The sequence below is a fragment of the Neocloeon triangulifer genome, unplaced genomic scaffold (assembly GCF_031216515.1).
Source record: "Neocloeon triangulifer isolate White Clay Creek 2 clone unplaced genomic scaffold, ASM3121651v1 ptg000009l, whole genome shotgun sequence".
In the NCBI taxonomy this organism is placed as follows: Eukaryota; Metazoa; Arthropoda; class Insecta; order Ephemeroptera; family Baetidae; genus Neocloeon; species Neocloeon triangulifer.
In genome coordinates this window covers 592,440-616,449 of record NW_026775551.1, presented here as the reverse complement: position 1 = coordinate 616,449, position 24,010 = coordinate 592,440, and the positions used below count along the sequence as shown (strand labels likewise).

Here is a 24,010-nt window from a genome sequence, read left to right as displayed (position 1 = left end):
CTTATACTTCTTATTGTATTGTATTGTAAGGATGGATTCGAGGTACTCCGTGGTTATCATCGAAAGGACTTCAGGCCACAATAAAATTTATTGTTCAAATATTTTTTCAACAGATAGTACATTCCAGAATTTAATCTGATTTTCAACTGTCTCTTTATGCTATCTAGATTTTTTACATTTTACATAATTAAATTTAAATATATTAATTCTCCTTGATGATAAGGGTTTACCGCGGCGGCCGTGTCTCTTTTGATGTCGGGCGTTTTAGCAGACATCTGCTAGTTGTAAACCCTTTCTTCTCTTTTTATTTATTTATTTTTTTTTTAATTGCTTATCCCTCTTTGGGAAAGGCACCAGCGGTAGCAGACAATTTAAAATTCCCAATTTAAAATTTTCGCATTGAATGAGAAGAATAAAATAATAATTTAATAATTATAAATAATGATAAATAAAAAAACTATTTGAAAACTTTTTGAATCTTTTCGTTGATTTGAAAGTAGCAGACAAGCAACAGTGTGCAAACAATCAACGCAGGACGGCGCTTGTATTGATTTCCGTCGTAGCTCACTATATACATATATTGAAGGCGCACCGCAACTCAAAATGCAAAGACCTACGAGCAAACGATATCTTTCCACCTTGGCGTTCGTTACCATAGAAACATCAAATAAACTCGTTTGTCCTGCGAGTGGAGGTTTGTTGAATAAGTTTATTAAACAAAGATGCTGGCCCCTGCCCAAGTGTCCGAGTCGATGCGGTCATGGCGCGACCACAACCAGAAGCGCTGCGACTCGGCCACCGCAAGTCAACGGCGCGCCGAGGTGGCCGTCGACGCCGCGCAACGCGTAGGCGACTCGTGCGTCGATCGCGCCGTCTCGGCCGAACGGGTGACCTGCTTCGACCTGCAAGAAAGGGTCAAGGAGGTGCAGTTTGAGCACTTGGAACTAGACTGGTGCAAGGAGAAGTTGGAGGAGGAGGTCAGGGCGTTGGACGAGGTTGTCGAAAGAGTCTTGGTGGCCAAGGAAAAGTGCCAGGAACCGCTCAGTGTTACTAAAGAGTGCATGAAAATCAGGTTTGTCTTTTAACACTTTTTAATCGAATAATTTTTTTTAATTTAAGGCTTTTGCAAAAGAATATTAAATTTTTCCCTGCATTAAGATTGGGTTTTTTATGTCAGTTCCAAGAAGACACAGTAAGAAAATTTGAATTTATTCGGAGAACTGAATTTTTGAAATTTAACATTGTTTCTTATGGGAATTTTCTAAAATAATTGTTATTTCAAAATTTACCCGATAAAGATTGATAAAAGTTTAAGCAAATGACGTTCATTAAGATAGAAAAATAAAATAATTAGGTCATTCGACATCAAAAATTTACATTGATCTTATGGGAAAAGGTTGAGAAGTTTTATTCACAGTGTAGATAATTATCATAAGTTCCTTATTAATTTAAACTTTAAGCATAATTTATGTAGCAAAATCTTCCATACAATATTATGATTTTTGTGGATTTTTCAAAAAAAATACTAACAATTACTCTGAATCTTTTTTAATTTAAGGGAGGGAAGAGAGGGAGTAGAAAAAGTACCAGATCCAGTGGGACGCAGTCTCCAATTAGAGGAAAACAAAATTTCGACGGCGCAGAACAATTTGAGAAAGCTTCAAAAGGATCTGATCGAACAGCAGCGTTTGTTGCGAATCGCAGTTTACATGATAAACAAAGACGCGAGCGGCAAAGAGGCGGCGCTTTCCATTGACAGGCGTTGCGTGCAGCTCTCCGTGAACTCGTCTGACCTGCAATCGGCCCTCGTCGTCACAGGCAAAAAGTAAGCCGCTGCAAGTATTTGATTCGACTTTTTTTATTCCTTTCGATAGGAGCAGCACCGAGTTGCAGTGGGAGTATTACACGCGGAGCAACGTCCTGCAGGCCAACGCACAAATCAGGAAGTCGAGGGCGCTTAGGTCGAGTGCCGAAATCGTGCTCAGGGCGGCGTGCGAGGACATCTGCAAAGTCTATGAACGCACCAACCTGGCGTTCGAAAAGCGAATTTCCGAAACGAAGGTGGCGAAGGAAAAATTGGAAAATGAACTTGCAGAAGTATTTTTTTTCATATATATAAATTTCAGAATGAAAGGAAATTTTTCATCAATAAATCTTATTTTTAGACAATTCAACAGGCAAACGAGGTGAAAAGAATGTTGGTTCAATTGCAGCAGCCAATGGCAATTAATCAGGACCACATAAAACTGGTCATCACCAGACTAAATGAACGAGACCTTCGACCTGGAATCGAAAAGTGCAGGTTAATTTTTGTGAAGTTAAAAAAATGCTGTTGATTATATTGATGGAAATAAAGACAATCGGGCTTTTCCTCATTACAAAAAAAAAAAAATAATGGCTCTTCCAGTTTCGGTCACAGTCTGCGTCACAGTTTCATGTGCAAGAATGAAAACCAGAAAAAAAACTAAAAATTTGAACAAGAATTCAAATCTTAAGAGTAACAAATTTAAGACTTTAATTTTTATGTTAAAAAGTGTTTGTTTTTCGATTTTGCTGATTTCTTTGTATTTTACATGCTCACGCATGAAATAGAGTCGCAGACTGTGATCGTAACTGGTAGAGCCATTTGTTTTGGAACAATAAGGAGCAAAAAACATGAGTTCATCACTTCCATGATCATCTCCTTACCTGTCAATTTCTCCAAACAGATTATATTTATTTATTTAAATTGTGATTTTTTTTTCAATTTATCAGCGATCGAGCAGAGAGACAGCTGAACAAAGAATTGGCGCAGCTGCAGAAGGACTGTGAAAGTTTAGAAAAGCAGAGGCAGCAGGTGAACGACCTTTTTGATGTAAAATTCCTCTCATTAAACTGTTTCGCGTTTTCCAGTCGGAAGCGTCTCTGCATGCGCTGCAGCGAACTTGCCAGTTGGTGACGCAGGAATTGGAGTTGAAGGCGCTCTCGATGGCTTTGGATGAAGTTCAGTGCATGACGCAACGAGTTAGCCTCAATATCCATACACTATTTGTGCAGCCACAACGACAGTTGCAATAAAATAAACCCTGTTTCCTTGTCTTTATGAGAGATTTTGAGGGGAGTTTCGCCTTCGTGAAATTCGATGGATAACGTTACTCTTGATTTTTTTAGTGTTAGACTTTTAATTAATCTGTTAATCTGTTTTATTAAAAAAAAATTTAATTTTAAAATTAATTAATTAATTAATTTTTAATGCTTTTATTGTACACCGCAGGTGTGCTATGTCAATAATACATAAATACATGTATATAAAAGAAACAAAAGAAAAAAAATGTATTAAAAATTATAAAATATTCATGTTGTTATAGGTTACCATTTACACTGAAATTAATCGGCTAATTTAAAACACATAAATACAATAACAATTTATTTCAAAGAAATAAAATATTTCTAAGGTTTAATTACTATTTTTTTTTTTAAACCAAATCGTCCTTACATGCATGTACATGCCCCCCGTACATGCATTTGGATCACTAGTACCTGAGAGATTGTTAAGCAAACTACAAATGTTTGGTGTTAATGGCAAAGCCTTAGACTGGATCAAGTCATTTTTGCTGGAAAGAAAACAGCTCGTTAAGCTTAAAATCCTTAATGAAAATTTTGAAGAAGAGATAATTAAATCAAAGCTGCAGGAAAGCAATAGAGGCGTTCCGCAAGGTACCTCACTTGGCCCCTTTTCATATAGTGCGTACTCGATTGACCTTCCATTGATTATTATAATTGCTATATTAGTAATTTTTGCTGATGACTCAACTATGATTGTGAAAGGTAAAACTGCCTCTGAGGTGAATGAAAGGACAATAGAAGCAAACTCTGATATGGTGAAATATGCGAGTGATAATTACTTAAAACTGAACCCAAACAAGTCTATGGTAATGACAATGCACACGGCACAAACGAAGAAAATAGTTCAGCCCGAAGTCTTCATAGACAATAAGGAATTATCTGTGGTGAAAAGTAGTCGCCTTCTTGGAGTAACGATAACAGATACAATGAGTTGGAGCAAGCAGTGCAGTGAAGTGGTTGCCAAGTTACGCAGTGTTACGTATCTATTTATCATGTTGCGAGACAAAGTATTGGAATCAACTCTAGTCCAAGCCTATCATGCGTACGCGGCTAGCCGAATACTTTACTCCATTGTAATCTGGGGTGGCTCTACACACATGAAAGATGTTTTTCTAGCGCAGAAGCGAGTAATAAGAGCAATGGCTGGTGTTCAATACTGGAGAAGTAACTCGGCGCTAGACTCATGTAGACCACTATTTGTGAAATTTGGAGTTCTTACAGTCTATTCATTATATATTTTGGAGTGCGTTAAGTTTGTGCGTAAATTTCCTGAAAAGTTTAAACGGAATCGGGATGTTCCAGGTGTAGTAGTGCGAACTACGCGTGCTACCAGCTACGTCGACACTGATTTGTTTGTAAGGCCAAGCTCACTAAATTGCGTAAATGAGAGTCCGGAGATAATGATTGCCAGAGTATATAATAAACTACCTAATGTACTGAAAGAAATATCTGACTATGGCAACTTTGTTAAAAGTGTCAAATTTGTAATGCTGAAGTGTCAATACTATGATATGAATGAATATTGGACATGTAAATTTGAATGCCTAAATTTGGAAGAGTGAGACTCAGCTGCAGGGTTTTCGGGGGTGGTTTTCCCCTGCAGTATTTGAGGAGGGATAGTCAAATGCTTGCCCACCCCCGCCAAATTATCAATGGCGTGCGAGCTCCCTCAATCGCTCCCTCAATTACTCACTTATTGAATGTTATAGTTAAAATTTTTTGGAGGTTTTATTTTGCTATTTTATTGACTTGTTGTAAAGACAAATTGGTGATGTATTACATATGTCTAATGCAATAAATTTTGATCTAATCTAATCTAAAGTGAAAAAATTTACTGCAAACCTAATATATGTACCAAGAGTTTTGAATTATACTCGCACAAAAAGACCTTTGATCCGATTTCGAATTAATTAATCATATAATTATTCAACGCCATACGAATAATAAAAGCCGGTAAAAGCCATTCACAGGGGTAGTGTATGCAACCGGCGCGGCAAATCCGTTGAACTGGTTGCATAACTGAATTTACGTGCAGCGTTACTCTGGAAGCCAATTATTATGCTTGATAATCAACCGGACTAGAGCGCGTATCAGATTGCAGAATTAAAGCGCATAAAATTGAATCACACTAACCGGATTCGGTCGGCGGACGTGAATTGTGAGTTGTGTGGACGACGAGAGCGCACAATTAGAGTCAGATATGGACTAAAAGGTTAATCATGCAGATTAATTAGGCGCGTGCAAGTGGCAAAAGGTGGGCGTGCGACCTTAACGTGATTACGCTCGCAACAGCACAGAAACAAGCCGCCTTTTAACGCGGAGAAGAATATCGAAATAAGACTACACGCCTTTTTTAATTAGCAAAATAATTTATTGCCGCTGGTTAATTAATTGGAATCCGTGCTCGGATTTAATTATTTACACACAAAATTCGGAGGGTGCTAATTTAAAGTCGGCGCACATTCGCAGGCACCTGGAATTTGAATCAAGATGAAACTCGCAAGCGCGGCGCGTGATATCCAACTCAAACAGCAAGCGATGCGTGCCACTTTAATGAGCTGCGCTCACGCGCCGCCCTGCTTCGTCATGTCGCCGCCGACTGCCGCCTGCTTTTTGTCTGTAAAACACACAAAAAGTTTTAATATAATTAAGTTTGATTCTTTCTAGTAAAACCAAATTGTTAAAATAAATTTGAAATTTTGCACAAATATTATTGCGTTTTCCGTCGTGAATTGCAATTAATTAAATTACGGTACCTTTGCCGAAGAGTTTTCGAGTGAGAGCCATGGCCGGCGCCTCCGTCAAGAGGTAGAGGAGGAGCGAGAGGGGAATGACGGCCAGCAAGTCGGCCAGGAGGCCGTGCACCTGCAAATAAGAAGGGCGATTTCGCATTTATAATTTTTTCGCTCATGTGTACCCACCATGAAGGGCTGCGTGAAGTAGCTGGGCGTCCTCTGCACACCGACCTCGTAGAAGATGAGGAACATGTGCGTGAGAAAGACGCAGTACGACAGCTTGCTGAGAGGCTGCCAGTAGCGCCAGGAGAGGATCGCGTCCACCGGCCCTGCGTGCAGTCAGTGCTCCATTAACATACGAGTTAAGGCCGTTAATGGCAATAGGCCCCATTATAAACTCTCAGCCGCCATCAGCATTATCGTAAATTTTGTTAAGACGATTATGTCTTGTTGTCGTGATCAATTTCCGTTTAAAATTTTCATCTAATTAGCTTTGAGAGCTTCCTTTTACGGTGGATTTTCTTTGAAACTTTCACCATAACAAAATCTTAAGTGCCTTTTAACATAATAAAGTTTTCTAAAGAAAAATAGTTCAAAATTCGGAAAATAGTTTCAGAACCCATAAAAGATAAACGTGGAGTAAAATTTAATTAATTCAACCTCCTAGTCCGTTGGAGCAGGCGTAAATGACCCAGGCGACCGACAAGCCCCACACGAGTCTGTGCAGCGAATTGTAGAAAGCGGCCTCGGTCTCGTTGTACGGGTGGTCGGGTCTGTAGGCGAGCGAGATGGTGAAAAGCACCGCGAGGGTGGCCGCCGTGCTTAGGAGCCACACGGCCGTGGCCCACAGGCGGCCCATCGGTTTGCGTGGGGTGCTCATGTACCAGCCCAGCAGCATGCCGACCAGATAGGGCTGCGCTCGCATCCACGGCATCAAGTAGCACCAGAACCAGTAGTCCGTCTGGCTCGTAGGACTTTGATTCCATTTTCTAATAAATTTATTTGTTTTCAATTTTGCTTTTATACTTCGGGATGTTGTAGATGGGGTAGGTCCAGAAAAAATCGTAGGCGTAGGTCAGACCGAAGTTGAGTGCGGTGCTGAGCAGAATTAGCATCCCCATGGCGGGCACGGCGTACTTCGGCCACCGCAAGAGGGGAATCAGCACGATTGGCGCCGCCCAAGACAGCTGCATGTCTACCGACAGGTACCACGATTGAGGCAGACACTTGTAAATTTCAATGCAAGGAAATTGAATAAATGATTTTTTTAATGAATAAATTAAACTAACAGTGCTCATAGACGGATAGTCTACAACGTTGTTTATGTAAAGCAGGGTCGTCCACCATCTATCCTTGCACGTTTGAGACTGGCTCCAGAAAAGCACGTTCCACTGAGGACCGTTGCCGAGGTGGTACATGATAAAAGCAATGAACAGAATCATAAACGCAACTGGTGCTGTCAATCTTCAGATGAAAATTATTAGTAAATCAGAAAAGTACATATAATAAAATGTTTTTATAACTAGGCTCATGCATATGATTCGATCAACTTTTACTACGTCGCTTTGAACGTTGCGAAAAGGTATTTTCTGCATGAATCAAGTGAATTTATGACGATTGGCACCTATTTAAAATCGACTATTCCTTCAATGTAACGACTAAAGCAACTCAAACAGACTAAATTGACAGACTTTTTCAACTATTTCATGTAATTAGTACGTTTTTCCCGACTTAAATAAAAAACACAAAAATTTCATTTAAACTAATTTTGAAAACCATAAAAAAAAATGTCACCCTCTATAAAAAGATATTATCATACAGATATTATTTCAAGCAAAAAAAAAAAAAAAAAAAAAAAAAATTAGTAATCCCACTTTTTTTTAACATGTTAATTTCTATTAACATGTTTTTATAGAAAGCAGGAAAAGGATTTCAATCAATGAAAAACATTTATAATATTCGTGTTATTGGAAATATCAAATAAATGTACTTAGCTATTCAAAAATCATAATATTTTATAAGTAAAAAAAAAAAAATACAAAGAAAAAAACACTGATTTAAAAAAATAGCCTGTTTAACGATCTACAATGTTAAAAAAAATTCAATGGTTCCAGTCATCGTTTCTTTAACGTATCATAAAATTACTATGTTTGCATTCTGGTTAGTTTAAAATTATGAAAATTGGTGATACAATATTTTTATGCTTCCAAAAGCGCACATCTATGCATGCAAATTCGAAAAAATCGGTTAAAACCATATATTCGTGTATTTTATAGCGAAAAATACCGACTAAAAGCGACGATTTCGGAAAAAAAAACCTGCTAAAAATGCAACTAAATTACTGTAAAATCGACAAAAAAATAGACGACGTTTTGGCACCTAAAAAAAGGCTAAAATGCACAAGTTTAGTTGGAACATCTTGATCAATAAAGATAAATAAGATGAATTTCATACGAGGACGCGCTAAAACTGCCGATCGAAATACAACATGGGTCGATAATTTTTTCAATGATAACCACTTGTCCATAGGTCACCCCCATGTGGTTAAAAAAAATCCCAAAAAATTTTTCGAATTTTTAGAATTTTTTTTCAAAAAACTCAAAATTTGAGTTTTTAATTTTTCTATGAGAGATAAAAACTTCTAAACAACTTTTCTAGACTAATTTTGCAACGCCCGACAACTTTTCAATGCTGACCAAACGTGTACAAACACGTTTAAGTTCACTTTCAGACAAATTTTGACTTTGACTGAAATTTTCGAAATGAACGCCCCCTTGGATTTTTTTGCAGGTATAGGGAAAAATGTAGCCCATCTAATTTTGAATCGATATGGTGATTTTCAAAAATATATTTTTTTTTGTTTATCTTTAATTAAAAGGTGAACAAATAAAAACATTAGGTTTTGTGCGTTTCAAGCGCTGAAAATACGCTCATGGTCGGAGTTGGTTTACTTTAATTTTAAAATAATTTTAACAAGAAATAATATACATTTGAAAATTACCATACCGATTTAAAATTAGATGGGCTACAATTTTTCCTATACCACCAAAAAAATCGGAGGGGGCGTTCATTATGAAAATTTCAGTTAAAATCAAAATTTGTCTAAAAATGGCCTTGAACGTGTATGTACACGTTTGGTTACTATTGAAAAATTGTTGGAAAACTAAAAATACGTCTAGAAAAGTTATATTTCAAAGTAAATTCTTAGCGCGAGAATTAATCGGATGATTGAAGCAAATTCCGAGATTTCACTCCTCACTAGGAAACCCAAAATCTAACGTTTTTATTCATTCACCTTTTAATAAAAGAAAAATAAAAAATAATATATTTCTGGAAATCACCATATCGATTCAAAATTAGATGGGCTACATTTTTCCCTATACCTGCAAAAAAATCCAAGGGGGCGTTCATTTCAAAAATTTCAGTCAAATTCAAAATTTGTCTGAAAGTGACCTTAAACGTGTTTGTACACGTTTGGTCAGCATTGAAAAGTTGTCGGGCGTTGCAAAGTTAGTCTAGAAAAGTTGTTTAGAAGTTTTTATCTCTCATAGAAAAATTAAAAACTCAAATTTTGAGTTTTTTGAAAAAAAATTCTAAAAATTCGAAAAAATTTTTGGGATTTTTTTTAACCACATGGGGGTGACCTATGGACAGGTGGTTATCATTGAAAAAATTATCGACCCATGTTGTATTTCGATCGGCAGTTTTAGCGCGTCCTCGTATGAAATTCATCATAATAATTAACCTCAAATATCTGTATACGTAGTATTGGATGATATTGAACTTTCTGCCCTTGACGGCGTCAGTGCAGCAAATGTAGGTGACCAGAAATCCGCTGAGAACAAAAAATGTGTCTACGGAGAACAGCGCGTTTATGATCGGCATCGAACTGAACTCTTGCGGAAGCTTTTAAATGCAATTTTAATAATCTTTAATATCAAGTCAAATTATTAACAAACCGTATAGATTTGGAAAGAATTCATGAATGGCATGGCCATTGCAAAAATTTCGTAGCGGTGACCAAGGACAACCCATGCTGTGCTGAGCACTCTGATTCCGTGGATGGATGAAATCTGGCCCGGCACCTTCTTCCTCGAAATGCGGAAAACTTGCTTCAGGTTCCTCTGCAGGGAGAAGGCAGACACCAAAGTTTCCACCACTTTTGGCGGCTTTTTTTCACGCTTTTCCAACAGCCAGTCACACAGTCCGCATACGACGACCAACAAAGTCAGACAGGAAATGACCCCTCTGTAAATTGTGACGTTGCAAAGAACTGTTTATATTTTGCGCTTTTTGATTACATGGCCACCCAGAAACCGGTGTCCAGCGAACGGAGGCCTTCGTACTCGCATGAGTGGGTGTAGGTGGCGGCGCTGGAAACGGACAGATTAACAGTGCCCAAATTGAACTCTGCCACTTGAGCAATTTCCTCGTCGCTGCATGTTGAAGGCCCACATGCGGCCACCTCGAAGGTTGGAAGAGGGGGCAGAATTGGGCCCTTGTAAATGAGTCATTTTTGTCATTTTAATATTGACACATTTCAAGCCAAAGTACAGGTCGGTTGGCAAGGAGGAGGCATGGATTTATTTTTAAAAAAAATCAGGTGAATAGTACATATGATTTGACGGATTTTGGCGTGGAAAAACTTGGAAAAGTCAAAAACATTGAAAACATTCCCGGAAAAACGCTACTGAAGTGTCAACTTAAATATTGCATATCTCTGGTTCTATTTGAGTTACAGAAATGCGGCTAGGACCAAAAAGTTTATTTTTACCTCCTCTTCAACCCTGAGAGGTCAAATGATTGGGAGGTCAAAGATCAAGGTCCTTTTCTAGGGGTCATATTCACAAATTTTTTTAGCAGAAATATGCCACGTTAGATTGGGCTGAAACTTATTCCAAGATAGTCCTAACATGTAGGTACAACATTAAAGAAATTAAGATTTCCATCTTTTTTTTTAATTTAAAAAAAAAATGGTTCTAGCCGCATTTCTAAACCTTAAATAGAACCCAAGATATTCAATTTTTAAATTGAAACTACAAGCGTTTTCCTAGTTTTTTCCACGCCAAAATCCGTCAAATTAAAGTGTACTTTTCACCTGATTTTTTGTTTGCAAAGAAATCCCATGGCCCCTTGTCAAACCGACTTGTACTATGGCTTTAATGGTGTCTATTTTTCCAGTTTTTTCTAACTTTAAAAAAAAAAAAAAAAAAACATCACAATCGGTTCAGATTAAAACGTTCTTTTATAAATTAAAATTATTCATCTTTTTGTGATACAAAATTTCATACAATATTTTGTCATTAATTTATCAAACCTGCGCAAAGTTGACTTTAATCCTGCAGTACTTGCCGATGAATTCTGGCGCCCTGACGCCGAGGCACTCGTCAAAGTTGCCCGGAGGCGACACCAAGCCTGTCAAAGCACCGTCGGGTAGCTTCGTCGACGAGTCGTACACTGCGCTTGTTTCGCTCTCTGATTAAAAACAACAATTTTCTGCTGCTCATATAATCATACTCTGCAGCGCCCAGGTCTCGCCGCTCTTCAGGCCGGTTTTGTACTGGTCGATGTGATTCTCGCAAAGCTGCCCCGCGGCCCCCGAAGCCACCAGCAGCAACAACAACAACGACATAGCGCCTCGTCCCATCTTCTGCATTTGCGGAGCTGAAGATTTCTGCAACGGTTTTTCAAGTGCTTATCAACTTGATTGTGCAATACAACTTGCAATTGCTGGGTACTTTGATTAGATTTCATGATTAAATCTCAAGTGGAATGAATGATGCAGATTCACTGCTCGTTTGAAAAAATATTATGCAAACATTAACTTGAATCAAACGGCAGATAAGATTATTATTATAAAAGTGCCAAATTATGCGCTTAAAATATGAAATAAAAATAGTTAAAGAACAATTTTTTTGCACTTTTCTGGTTGAGATGATCAACTCTTTCTTATTTTAATACAGTTACGGATTCCATCCTTTGTAAATAATGGTGATGTAATGCGAGAACTGCAAGGAGCGAAACGGGGCGCCGAGGAAATCGATGACGTTGGGAAATGTTTGTAATGCACTTTGCCGCTGTGGAATGGAATCGGCGGCGAAATCTCGAGAGACTCGTAGAGCGCTGATAGTTGTCTGTCGGCTCGCCGTCGTGCCATCAAAAGCGCGCGTGAATGGTAATTCTATTATGGTCACCGCGCCGGAACGTACATCCTCTCGCTCGCTCAGGAACAGCCGGACCATTAAGTTGCGCTGCCGAGAGATGCATAAATAGCGTCGCCGCCGCCGATTGTGAGCAGGACGCTGGAATGGAAACGACAAAGACACGCTCCTCTCAATACCCACCTGCCAGAGACGTGTCATTTATTGTATCCGTCCTTACTTTGACCCAAGCGAGGAAAAAGTCTGTAAATAGGAAAGTTCTTTAATTTTATAGTCCAATTTCACGATCGACGGTTGACTCATTGTGATTTGAATTTAAAGTCGGCTTGTACTAGATAGGTTTATTGTTTAAATAAATTTTTTAGTTTTTATGAAATATTTTCAATTCATTTCAGTTTTAATCTTTGTATAAAAAAAATTAAAAAAATATTTTTTATATTAAATTTTCTCATAATTACAATTTTCATAAAATTACTTGAATTTTAATTGTATTATAATAATAAATTTGTCTTTTGTCTACTTCCTCCAATAAAGGTGTGCAAAACAAATTTTTGGTTTTTTCATCTGACCAAAATTATTATAAAAATTGTAACTGAAAATTTTTTTAACAATAATTGTCAAATTTGTGAAAAAAATTAATTTGTGAAAAATTGAAAAAATTGATCATTTAATGGAAAAAACATTCATCAAATTAATTATTATACTAATTTCTGTCAAGAAAATTTTACAGTTCATGAATTATGGCTGCAGCCGAAACATGGAGAGCAGGATACTGTTTTTTTTCTGAAGCAATAAACAACTCACAAATACCATCGACGAAAATTCGATTTTAAATTTAAATCACCAGGAAAGTTCTACTGCATAATAAATTATTGTTTGAAAGAATGAAACTCCAGTTAGTCTTGAATACAAAAATGACATTCCTTTATTGATCGTTCAAAAAGGGAGTAGTATTTTTACAAGTATGTTAGAGCCGTAATGGTTTTTATCCGTCGATTTTTTTTTAACATCCAGACACCGTCTCCCATCCACAGTCAATCTTTTACATTTCATTCACACATTTTTTTTTGGCACGCTTCTGCATTATTTCACGCTTGATTTTGATATGTAAACACACATCGCCGAAACTGTCTTGAACAATTTGTATAATTTCTTTCGCTTCATCTGATCTGCACAGCGAAGGAGAAATCGTGGGGGCAGTATACATTTTGTGGATTTTTTCTTTTTTTTTAACATATTTTTTCTTACACACATGCATATTCAACGTGAGTCTTGAATCACAATGAGAGACAACGTAAATGAGAGAGAGCAGAACCTGCCCCTGCTGCGGAAAATTAAATTCTCAGACCCGGAAAGTGGCATCAGGAGCAGAGGAATGTATGGCAAGTTCTTGCCGAGGGCGGCCCATTTCAACGTATAGAGCAGAGACAAGGAAGGATGCAGCAAAGGACTCTGCGCATGTATAAATTTTTTTACCTGGAGCAGAGCACAAAGGATTACGACCCGATATATACGACAGAATCTTAACGACGAGTGCTGAAAAGGAGGAAAATCACAAAGAACGAACGAGAATCCTTTGATGGATCTATCTTGCGAAATGTGTTGTCGAGATAAAGACGGCAAAGATAAATTTAGTTAACAATTTTCCTCCTTTTCTTGGCAGCGATAGAGCGTCATGAAAATAGGCAATCTGCGAAGATGAATTTATTGGGGATGGAACATTTTTTAGTTTTCCTTGCAAGAATCACTTTCAAGTGAATTTTTGAAAACAGCAATCAACAATTAAATAAAATTTGGAGTTATTTTTCTAAAAAGATCCGTACCGTCTCTCCAGAAATGATCGTTAAAATAATATTATAATTGGCAGTTAGTTCACACCATAAATTATTAGCAAATTGTGACGTCTTTTGGGGAGCTCCAAATTTAAAAAATTGAAGTTTGAAATTTTCACATTCGTTTCCTAGGAAACAAATTAAAAATCCTGATGATTTTTTTAACTAAATAAAATTAAAAAAAAAATGACAGCCCCAAACAATTTTTGCTATTTTTTGTGTGTGAAAATGTAGAAAACATAGCAAAAATTGAATCGGATCATATTGGTCATCCTACTTAAAGATCCTCTCCGGTCATTTTTATTGCTCTCGATTCTGAAAGATTGCTAAATTTCGAGCATATCTTGTGAAAGCACCATGTGAAAATTCCAAAGCGTTGCGTCACAATCAAAAGAAAGAATACGAGTGATTCGCGCGAAAAACATGTGAGAATTGAGTTGCCAATCAGATCCATCAGTTTCGTCCAAATCCTGCAGTTTTTGTACAAAACTGATGGATCTGATTGGCAACTCAATTCTCACGTTTTTCGCGCGAATCACTCGTATTTAGGTTTTCTTTTGATTGCAACGCAACGTGGAATTTTCACATATGGTGTTTTCACAAGATATACTCGAAATTTAGCAATCTTTCAGAATCAAGAGCAATACAAATGACCGGAGAGGATCTATCTTTTCACTGTTCCAAAAATAAAAATTGTATCTCAAATCTCAACACACACCTGATATTTCCATTCTAACCTGAAATTGAGCAGCTTCAGAAAAGTCTCTGTTTATAATAAAAATTTACTTAAAATATGATTTACAAATGTGTCAAATTAGAGAGCTCTCCAGAACACAAAATATAATTTTTCCGCCCTCGGTGAGAACATATTTTTACAAATAATTCATTCTTTTGACGTTTCAGGGAAAATTCCGTCGATAATTCTCATTTTTTTTTGCGTAGGGATAACAACAGTTAATCGCGTGTGTAACAACAGTGATATAGTGTGTGTGTGTGTGTGTAACAATTAAAAAACACTCGTGTCCACGGATGACTAGTCCTGACCGAAGCCTAGGGTGGCCACGCAGACTCGTTCGCTCTCGCTCGACGGCCCTGACCGGCGCCGGAAATTTTAGATTCTGCCTGCCCTGACAGGGCAGGCGGCCAACTGAAAAAACACACAGCCTTCCTTGCGCACGCGCGGTGGGTCGGTCAGAGGGCCACGTCGGCCACGTCCTCGAGGGACGTGCGCTAGAGCCTGGTGGCGGCCGAGCGTCAGACGGCACTTGAGTAGTTCCCGACGCCGCCGCTCGCGGCGCTGCCGGCGCGAGGAAGGGTGGCCGCTCCGTGGGGTCCGTCCATCGTGGTGAACGTGCCGATGGTGACGCTTTTCTTCTTCAGCAACGACGACGTGTTCATCTGCGCCTGCACCAGCGCCGTGCGCGACGCTCGGAGTTCCGAAAAGACTCGCTGCGGTGGCGCCACTGGCGGCGCCACCGGCTGGGCGAAGTGCTGGTGGTGGTGGTGCCCGCTGGGCTGGCCGCCCATGAGGGCGGCCCCCGGGCCGCCGCCGGTGACGACCACCACGAGCTGGCCCTCGTCGCAGCACTGCTGGCTGCAGATGTCCGGCGCCATCACCACGAAGTCGCCGTCGCCCGGTTGCCGCTTCTTGCGCATGAGCAGTGGGTTTTCGGCGCCGTCGGCGTCGCACGCGACCAGGGCCTCGGCCGACCTGGAGGCCGCGGGGTCGCCCGAGCTGCTGGTGGTGGCGCGCTCCTCGCTCAGCGTCCGCCGGACGACGTAGTCGCCGCTCGAGAAGGACTCGTTGAGCTTGCGATCGAGCCCGGGCACCACCAGCCGCACCATGTCCTCGACGCTGGGGTAGCGGCGCAGGTAGGCGGCCACGCCCAGCACGGCAGCCACCTCGGCGCCCACCATGGCCGCGCCGGCCGCCATGTACGACCAGCCGTAGCGGTACGAGTACTCGCCGGCGCTCAGCAACACCCGGCCCATGGACGTGTACGTATCGCGTCGAGGACGGTCCCAGAAGGCGTCGTTCAGCACCACCCCGAAGATCACCAGGCCGCCGCCCATGCTAAGCCCTGAAACACGCATAGAACGTATTGTTAAAAATAAAGCTCATGAAATCCTAATAAATTTTACGATCAAATTGAAATTTGTTCTTGTTTTTAATAAATAAGATTTTATGCTGATTCGAATTTAAAATCGACTTTTCCTCGATGGATTGTGTGACTTTTTTATCATCTAAGAAAAAACAACATCCTGCTCTACATGTTTCGGCTGCAGTCATAAGTGAAATGCTTTTTGGCATGAAAAAAATATTTGTCTTTCAAATTAATATTTTTATTTTTGCATCATTTAAGCTACATTTTTACATAAAACATTTGTTAAAACATAAATTTGAATTCAAATGTCAAATTTTATGTTCAAAATTGTTTCTTTTTTATTTTTAACAAAAATTGTTAATTTGAAAGACGAATATTTTAAAAGATAGATTTTTGGACTAATTCTATAGTCAAAATGATTTTACGGCTCACAAATTATGGCTGCAGCCCGCAGCCGAAACATGTAGAGCAAGATATCGTTTTAGCTTAAAAAAATAAAATAAAAAATCGCAAAATGCACTGAGAACAAGCCAAAATATATTCAAATCACCAGAAGAAAATTAAAAAATATTAATTTCAAGCAAATAATTAATTGTTCCTCAACATTGATCAGATTCACTGTAAACATTTCCTTCTTTCATAATTATTTAATTAGGCGTTATATTTTTTTATGAATACAAACTACAAAACTTAACAATTTTCAAAGTCGGGCCTTGTTATTTGAACAACGCTCCGGCGCTCTATTCCTACGAGTGCAACTAGCAATTCCCTTTGAACGCTCTGGCTAGGCTGCAAATGAGCGTCGGCGGTTGCCTACCCCAGCCGTTAATACGCCCTGCGCAGAAAGTTGCTTGCCAGAGGATGAGAGAGAAAAGTGAAGAGACAAGTCGCGCAGAAACGCTGCCATGCAATTACAAGTTGTAAAGCAGCGGCTTGGCGCAGACATAAAACGTTCGCTCGTCGACCTTCCCGGCCGCGGCACAACATTAATTAATGAAGTAGCGGCCTTGCTTAAAAGCCGCGGCGAAAGAATTGCGCTGCAACTAATAATACGCTTCTGCCTGAATTCGCGCATGCCAATTAAACGGCAACGGCGTAATTAGATTACTCGCTTTGCATCCTTCACATAAAATATCGCGCACTAACAAGATACTACAGCAAGGCCAGTTTTTGGTTTTGGATGCAAGAAGACAAAGGCCATAAAGTGCCAAAATGATCAGTCGGCGTTATTTTCTAAAATTTATTTATCATGAAAACAGTCTTCGGCATTGATCAGTACTTTTAAATCCGAAATTCATTGCTCAGAAATCGTGTTTTCCATTTGTCAGAGAAAAATCATATTTTTTTTTATTCTTATTAGTTAGAGATCGTGTACAATTTTAAATTTATTAACGCAAATATTTTGATAAATTTTTTATTTCGTCACAAAAATCACAATCAACGGCTGGTAATTTTCAACATATCAAGGACTGCTTTGAAAATAAGTTAAGTTTACGTGATAAGCTGCAAAACTGAATAGTTTGAGAAAATTAATTTAATTTTGCCTTGCATATTTTGTATTATTTAAGTTTGTTGCATGCCTTTGGCTTTCTATTAATAAATCAATCAAATGGCTGGCCATTTTTTTAGGCTTTAGATGAAATTGAAGAAGTGGCAGCGTTTGATAAGTAAAGTAAATGATTTTTTTTATTGTTGTTTATTCTACTCAAGTCATACATGAAAAAAATTAAATTGGAAAAATGAGCAGAAAGGGTATCACATTAGCATTGAAATTTTTTCCCCTTCAATTTTTGTATATGAACAGGAAAATTTCTATATTTTATTAGCATTGCTATTGGAAAAAAGCTAAGAAAAATTTAGAAAAATAAATAAAATTTCAATTTGTTGACTTTTCTAAGTTCGAATCGTACTAAAATAAGCCACTGCCGTCCCCCCTGACTTTCAGTGTGTGCGTGATCTTAAAAATAAAACAATAGGGTTTGGAACAAAAAATGAGGGAATTCTCTTGTGAGCAGCGAGCGACAGCCTTGAGCCTTATAACAGGGTCATGAAAAGCAATTCCTTCTGATTCGCATTTCAGGGGGGTGCGAAGGGGGCGTGTTTGCGAGCCGTCTCTGCACGAGACGTAATTCGCCCCTCGGGTGGCTCCAGAGCGAATTTGGCCTCGCGACTGGCCGCGCCAAATATTCCTCCAAGGAACGATTCCTCTCGCCGCGCGCGACCAACACACCCTTTAACATTTCGCAGCCCCTGGGCAGCCACAAGTTTCATTTATTCCACACTTCCCTTTTGCGGCGGCCGAGAAAACCTCGAAAGTAGCTTGGAAGCTTATCTTTGATAATCAACGCCGCACTTTGGCTGGAGAGCTGCTTTTAATGAAATTGCAATCTGATTACTTTTTCGTGCTCTTCTCTCGGACGAGGATCAACAACCCATTAGCTTTTTACCTTAAAATTTCGCGTTGAGACTGAAATGAATTCCACCGCAGCGGCCAAAAATATTCCCAGGAGAGGGCTTTTTAATTTTGGCTAAAAAGCGGGTCTCTTGAAAGTATGCCAAAATTAATTAATCAATTTTTTTTGTAGTACGATTTTACGATTTGAATTTAAAGTTGGCTTTACCTCGATGTATTTTGTAATTTTTGTAATTTTAATAAGAAAAGCAATATACTGCTTTACATGTTTCGGCTGCAGCCATAATTAATTAACTGTGAAATTATTTTGACAAAAATAAGTAAGAACTATATAAAATTGTTTGCGTGAAATAATAATTCGCACAAATTCTTTTCAGTTGCCATTTTTTCACCACATAATTATTTCACAAATATGACAATAATTTATTTTTGGATATATTTTTCTATATTTAAATGTTATATAACATATTTCGTCTTTAATCAGATTAAATAAAAACGAATAATGTGTGTTTTTGAGCACATCAGTGGGAGTAGAGAGAACACAATATTATTAATACTATAATAAATAATAAAATAAAATTAATATTATAAATTGTAAATAAATTATATGTTATAATATTACAAAAATATTTCCATAAATATTAATATTTAAAAAAAATATTACTTGTTAAAAATAATTGTAACTGGAAAAATGAGTAATTAGTAATTTTAAATATTTCCCTGAGCTACTGACGAACTTGTTATTAGATGAAAATACAAAAATAAGGTGAATAATCTGGATCTTTACTCTGCGTGTAATTGATTAAGCACCATTTTCGCAGGCCACTGCTCTCAGCTTGTTGCACTTTGCGTTACGAGACAAAATTCACGCTGCTTTTCATACAACGGTACGTATCAGTGTGAAGCAATTTCAAAACTTTTGATCTGCACTAAGACTCAATTTTTGAAATGATGATTATTCCAACCTACTTAGCTTGCACGCTCGGCGCTAAAGCTAATTAACTGCATTCTCGTCTGACTGAAAAGAGTCGGGCGCTTTTTATGAACACTTTTTTCTAGCTTTGTGACGTGGAATGAGCTTGTAATTAACTCCCATATTTATACAGACGAGAATGCATATAAAATAAATACGGTGCTAATTAAAGTTGAATAAAAAATCCACCAGTCTGTGAAAGAAATTACCTCGAAATGTTGAAATTCGCTGAATTTAAATAATACAATTTTTCATACACAACCTAAAAAACGTTTTACAAATTGGAATAGGAATTCTCTTTTCTCCAACAAAGCGTTTCTAACTTGTCCGATCGCAATAAGAAAGGTCAATCGGTTCAAGAGCAATCAATTTTAATCCATCGCCGGCAGCCGGGCTTAATTTCTTTGGCCGCTTTGTCCCTGCACGAGCAAAAAGTCCATCAATTCTCGCGTCTGACAGGGCCGATGAAATGAATTCGGCGCGAAAAGCGGCCATAATTTACGCGTCCATTTAAGACGCGTTTCTTTGTCCAGCGCGAGATGATATTGGCAGAGCCTGTTTTTTAATATCAATGCGATTTCGCAAGAGGTATATCTGGCCATTGTTGTGCGGCAAGCCGGCGAAAATCTGGGATTTGCCTGGTTTTATAGCCAGAGCACAATACGCCTTTTGTGTGCGGCGCCTCACTCTCGGCAATAAAGCGAACGGACGCGCGAATAAATGCATTTCTCGGCTCGAAATTGATCGCCTGGCATCAAGGAGGGCCGCTTATGATTTCTTATTTCCCCCTTGCTGTTTATGGAAAAGCCATTCAGCAAATGGGATCACCAGTCAAAGAACCAAAATTCTCAAACTTATATTCTTTACAATTCTAGAAAATTAGATGTATTTTAAAAAATATTCAATTTTTGTTCACAACAAAGTAAAAACTAACGCTGATCAATAGAAATAAGATCAATTTTCTTAATTAATATTAAATTTTTAACGAACTACATTTATTTGTTTTCAGTTCAAAATGAATAATTCTTAATAATTAAAAAAGTAATAAAAAAAAACGTTGAATATTCGAACAAAAATTATAAAAATTTGAATTCAACTGTCAAATTTTGAGGTAAAAATTGTTTTGTGAAATTGTATAATTTTTCACGGAAAATTGTTAATTAAAAAGAAAATATAGAATTAAAAGATTGATTTTTACACTAATTTTCACCAACCCGGGACAATTATTTATTTCCCTACAACATAACACCAACACAGCAACATAATTTCACAGCTCTTGATGTCGGGCCTTTTAGCAGACATCTGCTAGTTGTAAACCCTTTCTTCTCTTTTTTCCAATTTAAAATTTTTGTATTGACCGAGAAGAATAAATAATAATAATAATTATGGCTGCAGCCGAAATATGTAGAGCAGGATATTGTTTTTTTTTTCTTGAAGACACAAAACCAACAAACTCACAAAACCAAACGAAAAAAAGCCGAAATCGCTACAAATAAACCCTAGATCGTGAAATTGTACTAAAAAAATATAATAATAAACAATCAATAATTTACTAACTGGGAGCTAATGAAAGGAAACTGTGATTGTTTAGAAAACTCTGCTGACAACTTTGATTACTTTTCCGACTTTTCTGTTTGCAGTCCAGCTGCTTGGAATATATTTTAAACATTTATTTGCCAGGCTTTCGATCGTTAGCTGCGGTTGACAAACTTTTTAATGAAATTCCTGCTCTGCGATTATCTCTGGCGCTCGGTTGACATCTGCCATCGCCAGCACTTCTTCTTGCCGATCGGCAAACAAAAAAGACCAATAAACTTGTGCGGGCGGGCGGACGGCGCAGCAACTCAATTTAATTATAGCTCGCTCTCTTGATAAGAAGAAAAAAAGGAAAAGGGAATTCGCCGGAGGGGCCAAAGTCAAACAGAGCTAGTGGCAGATTTCTTTGTACCTGCTAAAATGTAGAGCCAGCACGCGAGTAGCGTTTTGTGGTCGCCGTTGAAGTGTCCGGCCAGGGCGAAGAGCGTGGCCAGCAGCATCAGCACCACCGCCGTGCCACCAAAAGGCATCGACCACCTGGAACAACAAACCAAAGGTTCTGGGTTAGCCTATAAGCTCATGTTGCGATTAGATATGAAATGAAATAAAATTTAATAACATTATTAAATTATATAATTAACTTAATTTTTCCTCTAAAGCCTCTCCTTTATTTAGTTAAGGAGAGGCTTTAGCAAAAATATGGCCCATTAATTTTGATGGTAATATTTCAGCATTGATTTGAAGATGTCAGATCTAAGAAGACTCACAAAAAAAAATTATAATAAATAATAACAATAAGCAAAATTTTATTTATCAGGAGAATTGAATATTTGAAATTTAACCTTGTTTCTTGTAGGGATTTTCTAAAATAAATTTTTTTTTCTAAAAAATTTGCTCAATCAAAATTCATAAAGATTTCACCAAATCACTTTCATATCGCCATAATTAATATACAAAAATAAAATCTATAATGACATTTGACACAAAAAATTTACATTGATCTTATGGGAATAATTGAGAAGTTTTATTCACAGTGTAGATAAACTAGATCAATAAATTCGCATTCTGAGAAAAGGAATTCGTTATATTTATTATAATTTTATTATTATTAATTTATGATAATAATAGTAAATATATTCAATTCAATAAATTTTTATTCCATTTTAGCTGATATACAAACAATCGTAGGAAACTATATGTATTTTAAATTTAGTAAGCTGTATTATAGTTATATTGAGATATAGCTGTATTACAGTGACCTATACCAAAGATTATTTCTGTACATATGTTGATCTATACGGAATAAATATTATCTGAATCTGATTATACACAATTTAAAAAAAAAAAGAATAATCTTCAATATATTGTTTTCTGTTTGAAATAAAATTTTTGAATGAGTTGAAAATTAATTTTTTTTCCTTGCCTAAATTTATCTCTGCCTAAATGGAGATGCATACAATTAATAATCAAAATTTTATTCTGTAAAAAAATTTTTTTCTCAGTTTCTTTTTTTTTTAATTAAGAATTTTTTATTGTTTAATTCTTTTACTCATTAAAAATCATCTGCTGTCTTTTGCCGCCTTTAAAATTTCCATTCGATCATCATCTAGTGTAAATTATTTTGAAGTGCATAATTCTTTTACTCTGCGCAATGGAGTTGAAAGATTGCCATTTTAAATCCTGCCACATATTGCAGCTTTGCACTGAATGTGTTGGGAATGCAGTCCACGCGTGGTCGTCACATTTTTATTTATTTGCGAGGAAGACAAACGACGCGGCGGGTCCGTCCAGAGCTTAATGAAAGAATAAGAGTCGTCGGATTTGCAGCTCTGCACGTGCTTTTCTCTGCTCCTATGCAGGGCAAAGTGCATCCAGCATGCACTGCGGACATTTGTCAGCCAGCGCTGGATTTTCCGCTGAATTTAACCTGTCGGCATCATTTGTTTTATCAGGGAGAAACTTTCTTTCTTCTTCCCGAGAGAGTTCATTTAAAAGATGCCTTTGACCTGCGGTTTTCTTTGATCCAAGGCACTTGATATTCAGGCAGGGTGTCGAAGGAGAGAGTGAAGAAGAGGTGACGCCATTTGTTGTGGGCGCACAAAACGCGTCTCCGTCAACGACAGCCGGCCCTTCATTAATTTTGCTCGCTGTCTTATCATCGCCGAGGTTTCATCTCGGCCCCGCTCTCTCGCACACACACCATCAATTTCAACCGACCATCCGGCTCGAGGCGGAAGCGAAAATACGAGATCGGCTCGTCCGCTCGTGATAAACGCAAATAACGCGTGTTCCTTCCTAGATCTACTTCCAATCGAGCAGCTTTCACGTTTCCGCAAATCGCGTTTCCGACTTTAATTTTGGCCCACAGCAAATATTAATCACTTGAATTTTGCACTAAATAATTTAGTATTCCATTAAAAACCCTTTTGTCCAGCACAAGGAATATATCAACATTTTAAAAGTTTTCATAGAGAATACAAGAGAATAAATTTGAAAATTTTTGTGGAAAATTACTGACAAGAGGTTATCATGTAATTATTATATAAAATTATTGTGCATATAATGATGTATACAGCTTGTATGTTTATAAATTTAAGTAATTTTGAGAACAATAATCCTACAAATTTAAAAATTTAGAAACACAATAACTTAATAAATATATTTAATTTCCAGTAGTAAATATAAATAATCGAATAACTAATAATTTTAACAGTTTTGTGATAAAAAAAACTTTAAATAACATAAAAATGAAATAATTAGGTTATGGTAAATTTTTTTAAAATTCCATATTGATATTTCAATATTTCATATTAATTCATTTCATATTAATTGAATGATTGAGGGAGCTCGCACGCCATTGATAATTTGGCGGGGGTGGGCAAGCATTTGACTAACCCTCCACACTACCTACAGGGGAAAACCACCCCCGAAAACCCTGTAGCTGAGTCTCACTCTTCCAAGTTTAAGCACTCGAAATTACATCTCCAATATTCATTCATATCATAGAATTGACACTTCAGCATTACATATTTGACACTTTTAACAAAGTTGCCATAGTCAGATATTTCTTTTAGTACATTAGGTACTGAGTTACTTGAAACAATTTGAACTCATTGATAAACGACAGTATGCCTATCAAAAAGGAAAGAG

The 24,010-nt window shown here is 37.6% G+C and overlaps 3 protein-coding genes across 4 annotated transcripts in view; 1 reads left to right on the top strand and 2 right to left on the bottom strand.

The window, feature by feature from the left end:
• The first annotated feature begins 722 nt into the window (after positions 1 to 722).
• Positions 723 to 3,057, top strand: LOC132195477 (tektin-1-like). Its single transcript, XM_059617495.1, has 6 exons — positions 723 to 1,072; positions 1,559 to 1,825; positions 1,875 to 2,097; positions 2,166 to 2,302; positions 2,755 to 2,836; positions 2,893 to 3,057. Exons 1-6 carry the CDS (start codon positions 723 to 725, stop codon positions 3,055 to 3,057), a joined length of 1,224 nt encoding a protein of 407 aa, XP_059473478.1.
• Positions 3,058 to 4,931: 1,874 nt separating this feature from the next.
• LOC132195424 (O-acyltransferase like protein-like) lies at positions 4,932 to 11,831 on the bottom strand. Its single transcript, XM_059617398.1, has 12 exons — positions 11,802 to 11,831; positions 11,358 to 11,514; positions 11,158 to 11,297; positions 10,142 to 10,338; positions 9,800 to 10,088; positions 9,586 to 9,746; positions 7,130 to 7,304; positions 6,867 to 7,066; positions 6,501 to 6,814; positions 6,027 to 6,169; positions 5,862 to 5,970; positions 4,932 to 5,722 (listed from the first exon to the last, which is right to left on the bottom strand). The coding sequence occupies exons 1-12, from the start codon at positions 11,814 to 11,816 to the stop codon at positions 5,670 to 5,672; spliced, it is 1,953 nt and encodes a 650-aa protein (XP_059473381.1). The 5' UTR covers positions 11,817 to 11,831; the 3' UTR covers positions 4,932 to 5,669.
• Positions 11,832 to 14,337: 2,506 nt separating this feature from the next.
• LOC132195066 (voltage-dependent calcium channel gamma-5 subunit-like) overlaps positions 14,338 to 24,010 on the bottom strand; it is a 203,657-nt gene continuing 193,984 nt past the window's right edge. For both annotated transcript variants that reach the window (XM_059616788.1, XM_059616789.1), the window contains exons 3-4: positions 21,273 to 21,397; positions 14,338 to 15,914 (exon numbers count right to left, since the gene is read on the bottom strand). In XM_059616788.1, the coding sequence (XP_059472771.1) occupies positions 15,088 to 15,914; positions 21,273 to 21,397 (952 nt within the window). In that variant the 3' untranslated portion in view covers positions 14,338 to 15,087. The remainder of the gene's footprint in view (positions 15,915 to 21,272; positions 21,398 to 24,010) is intronic.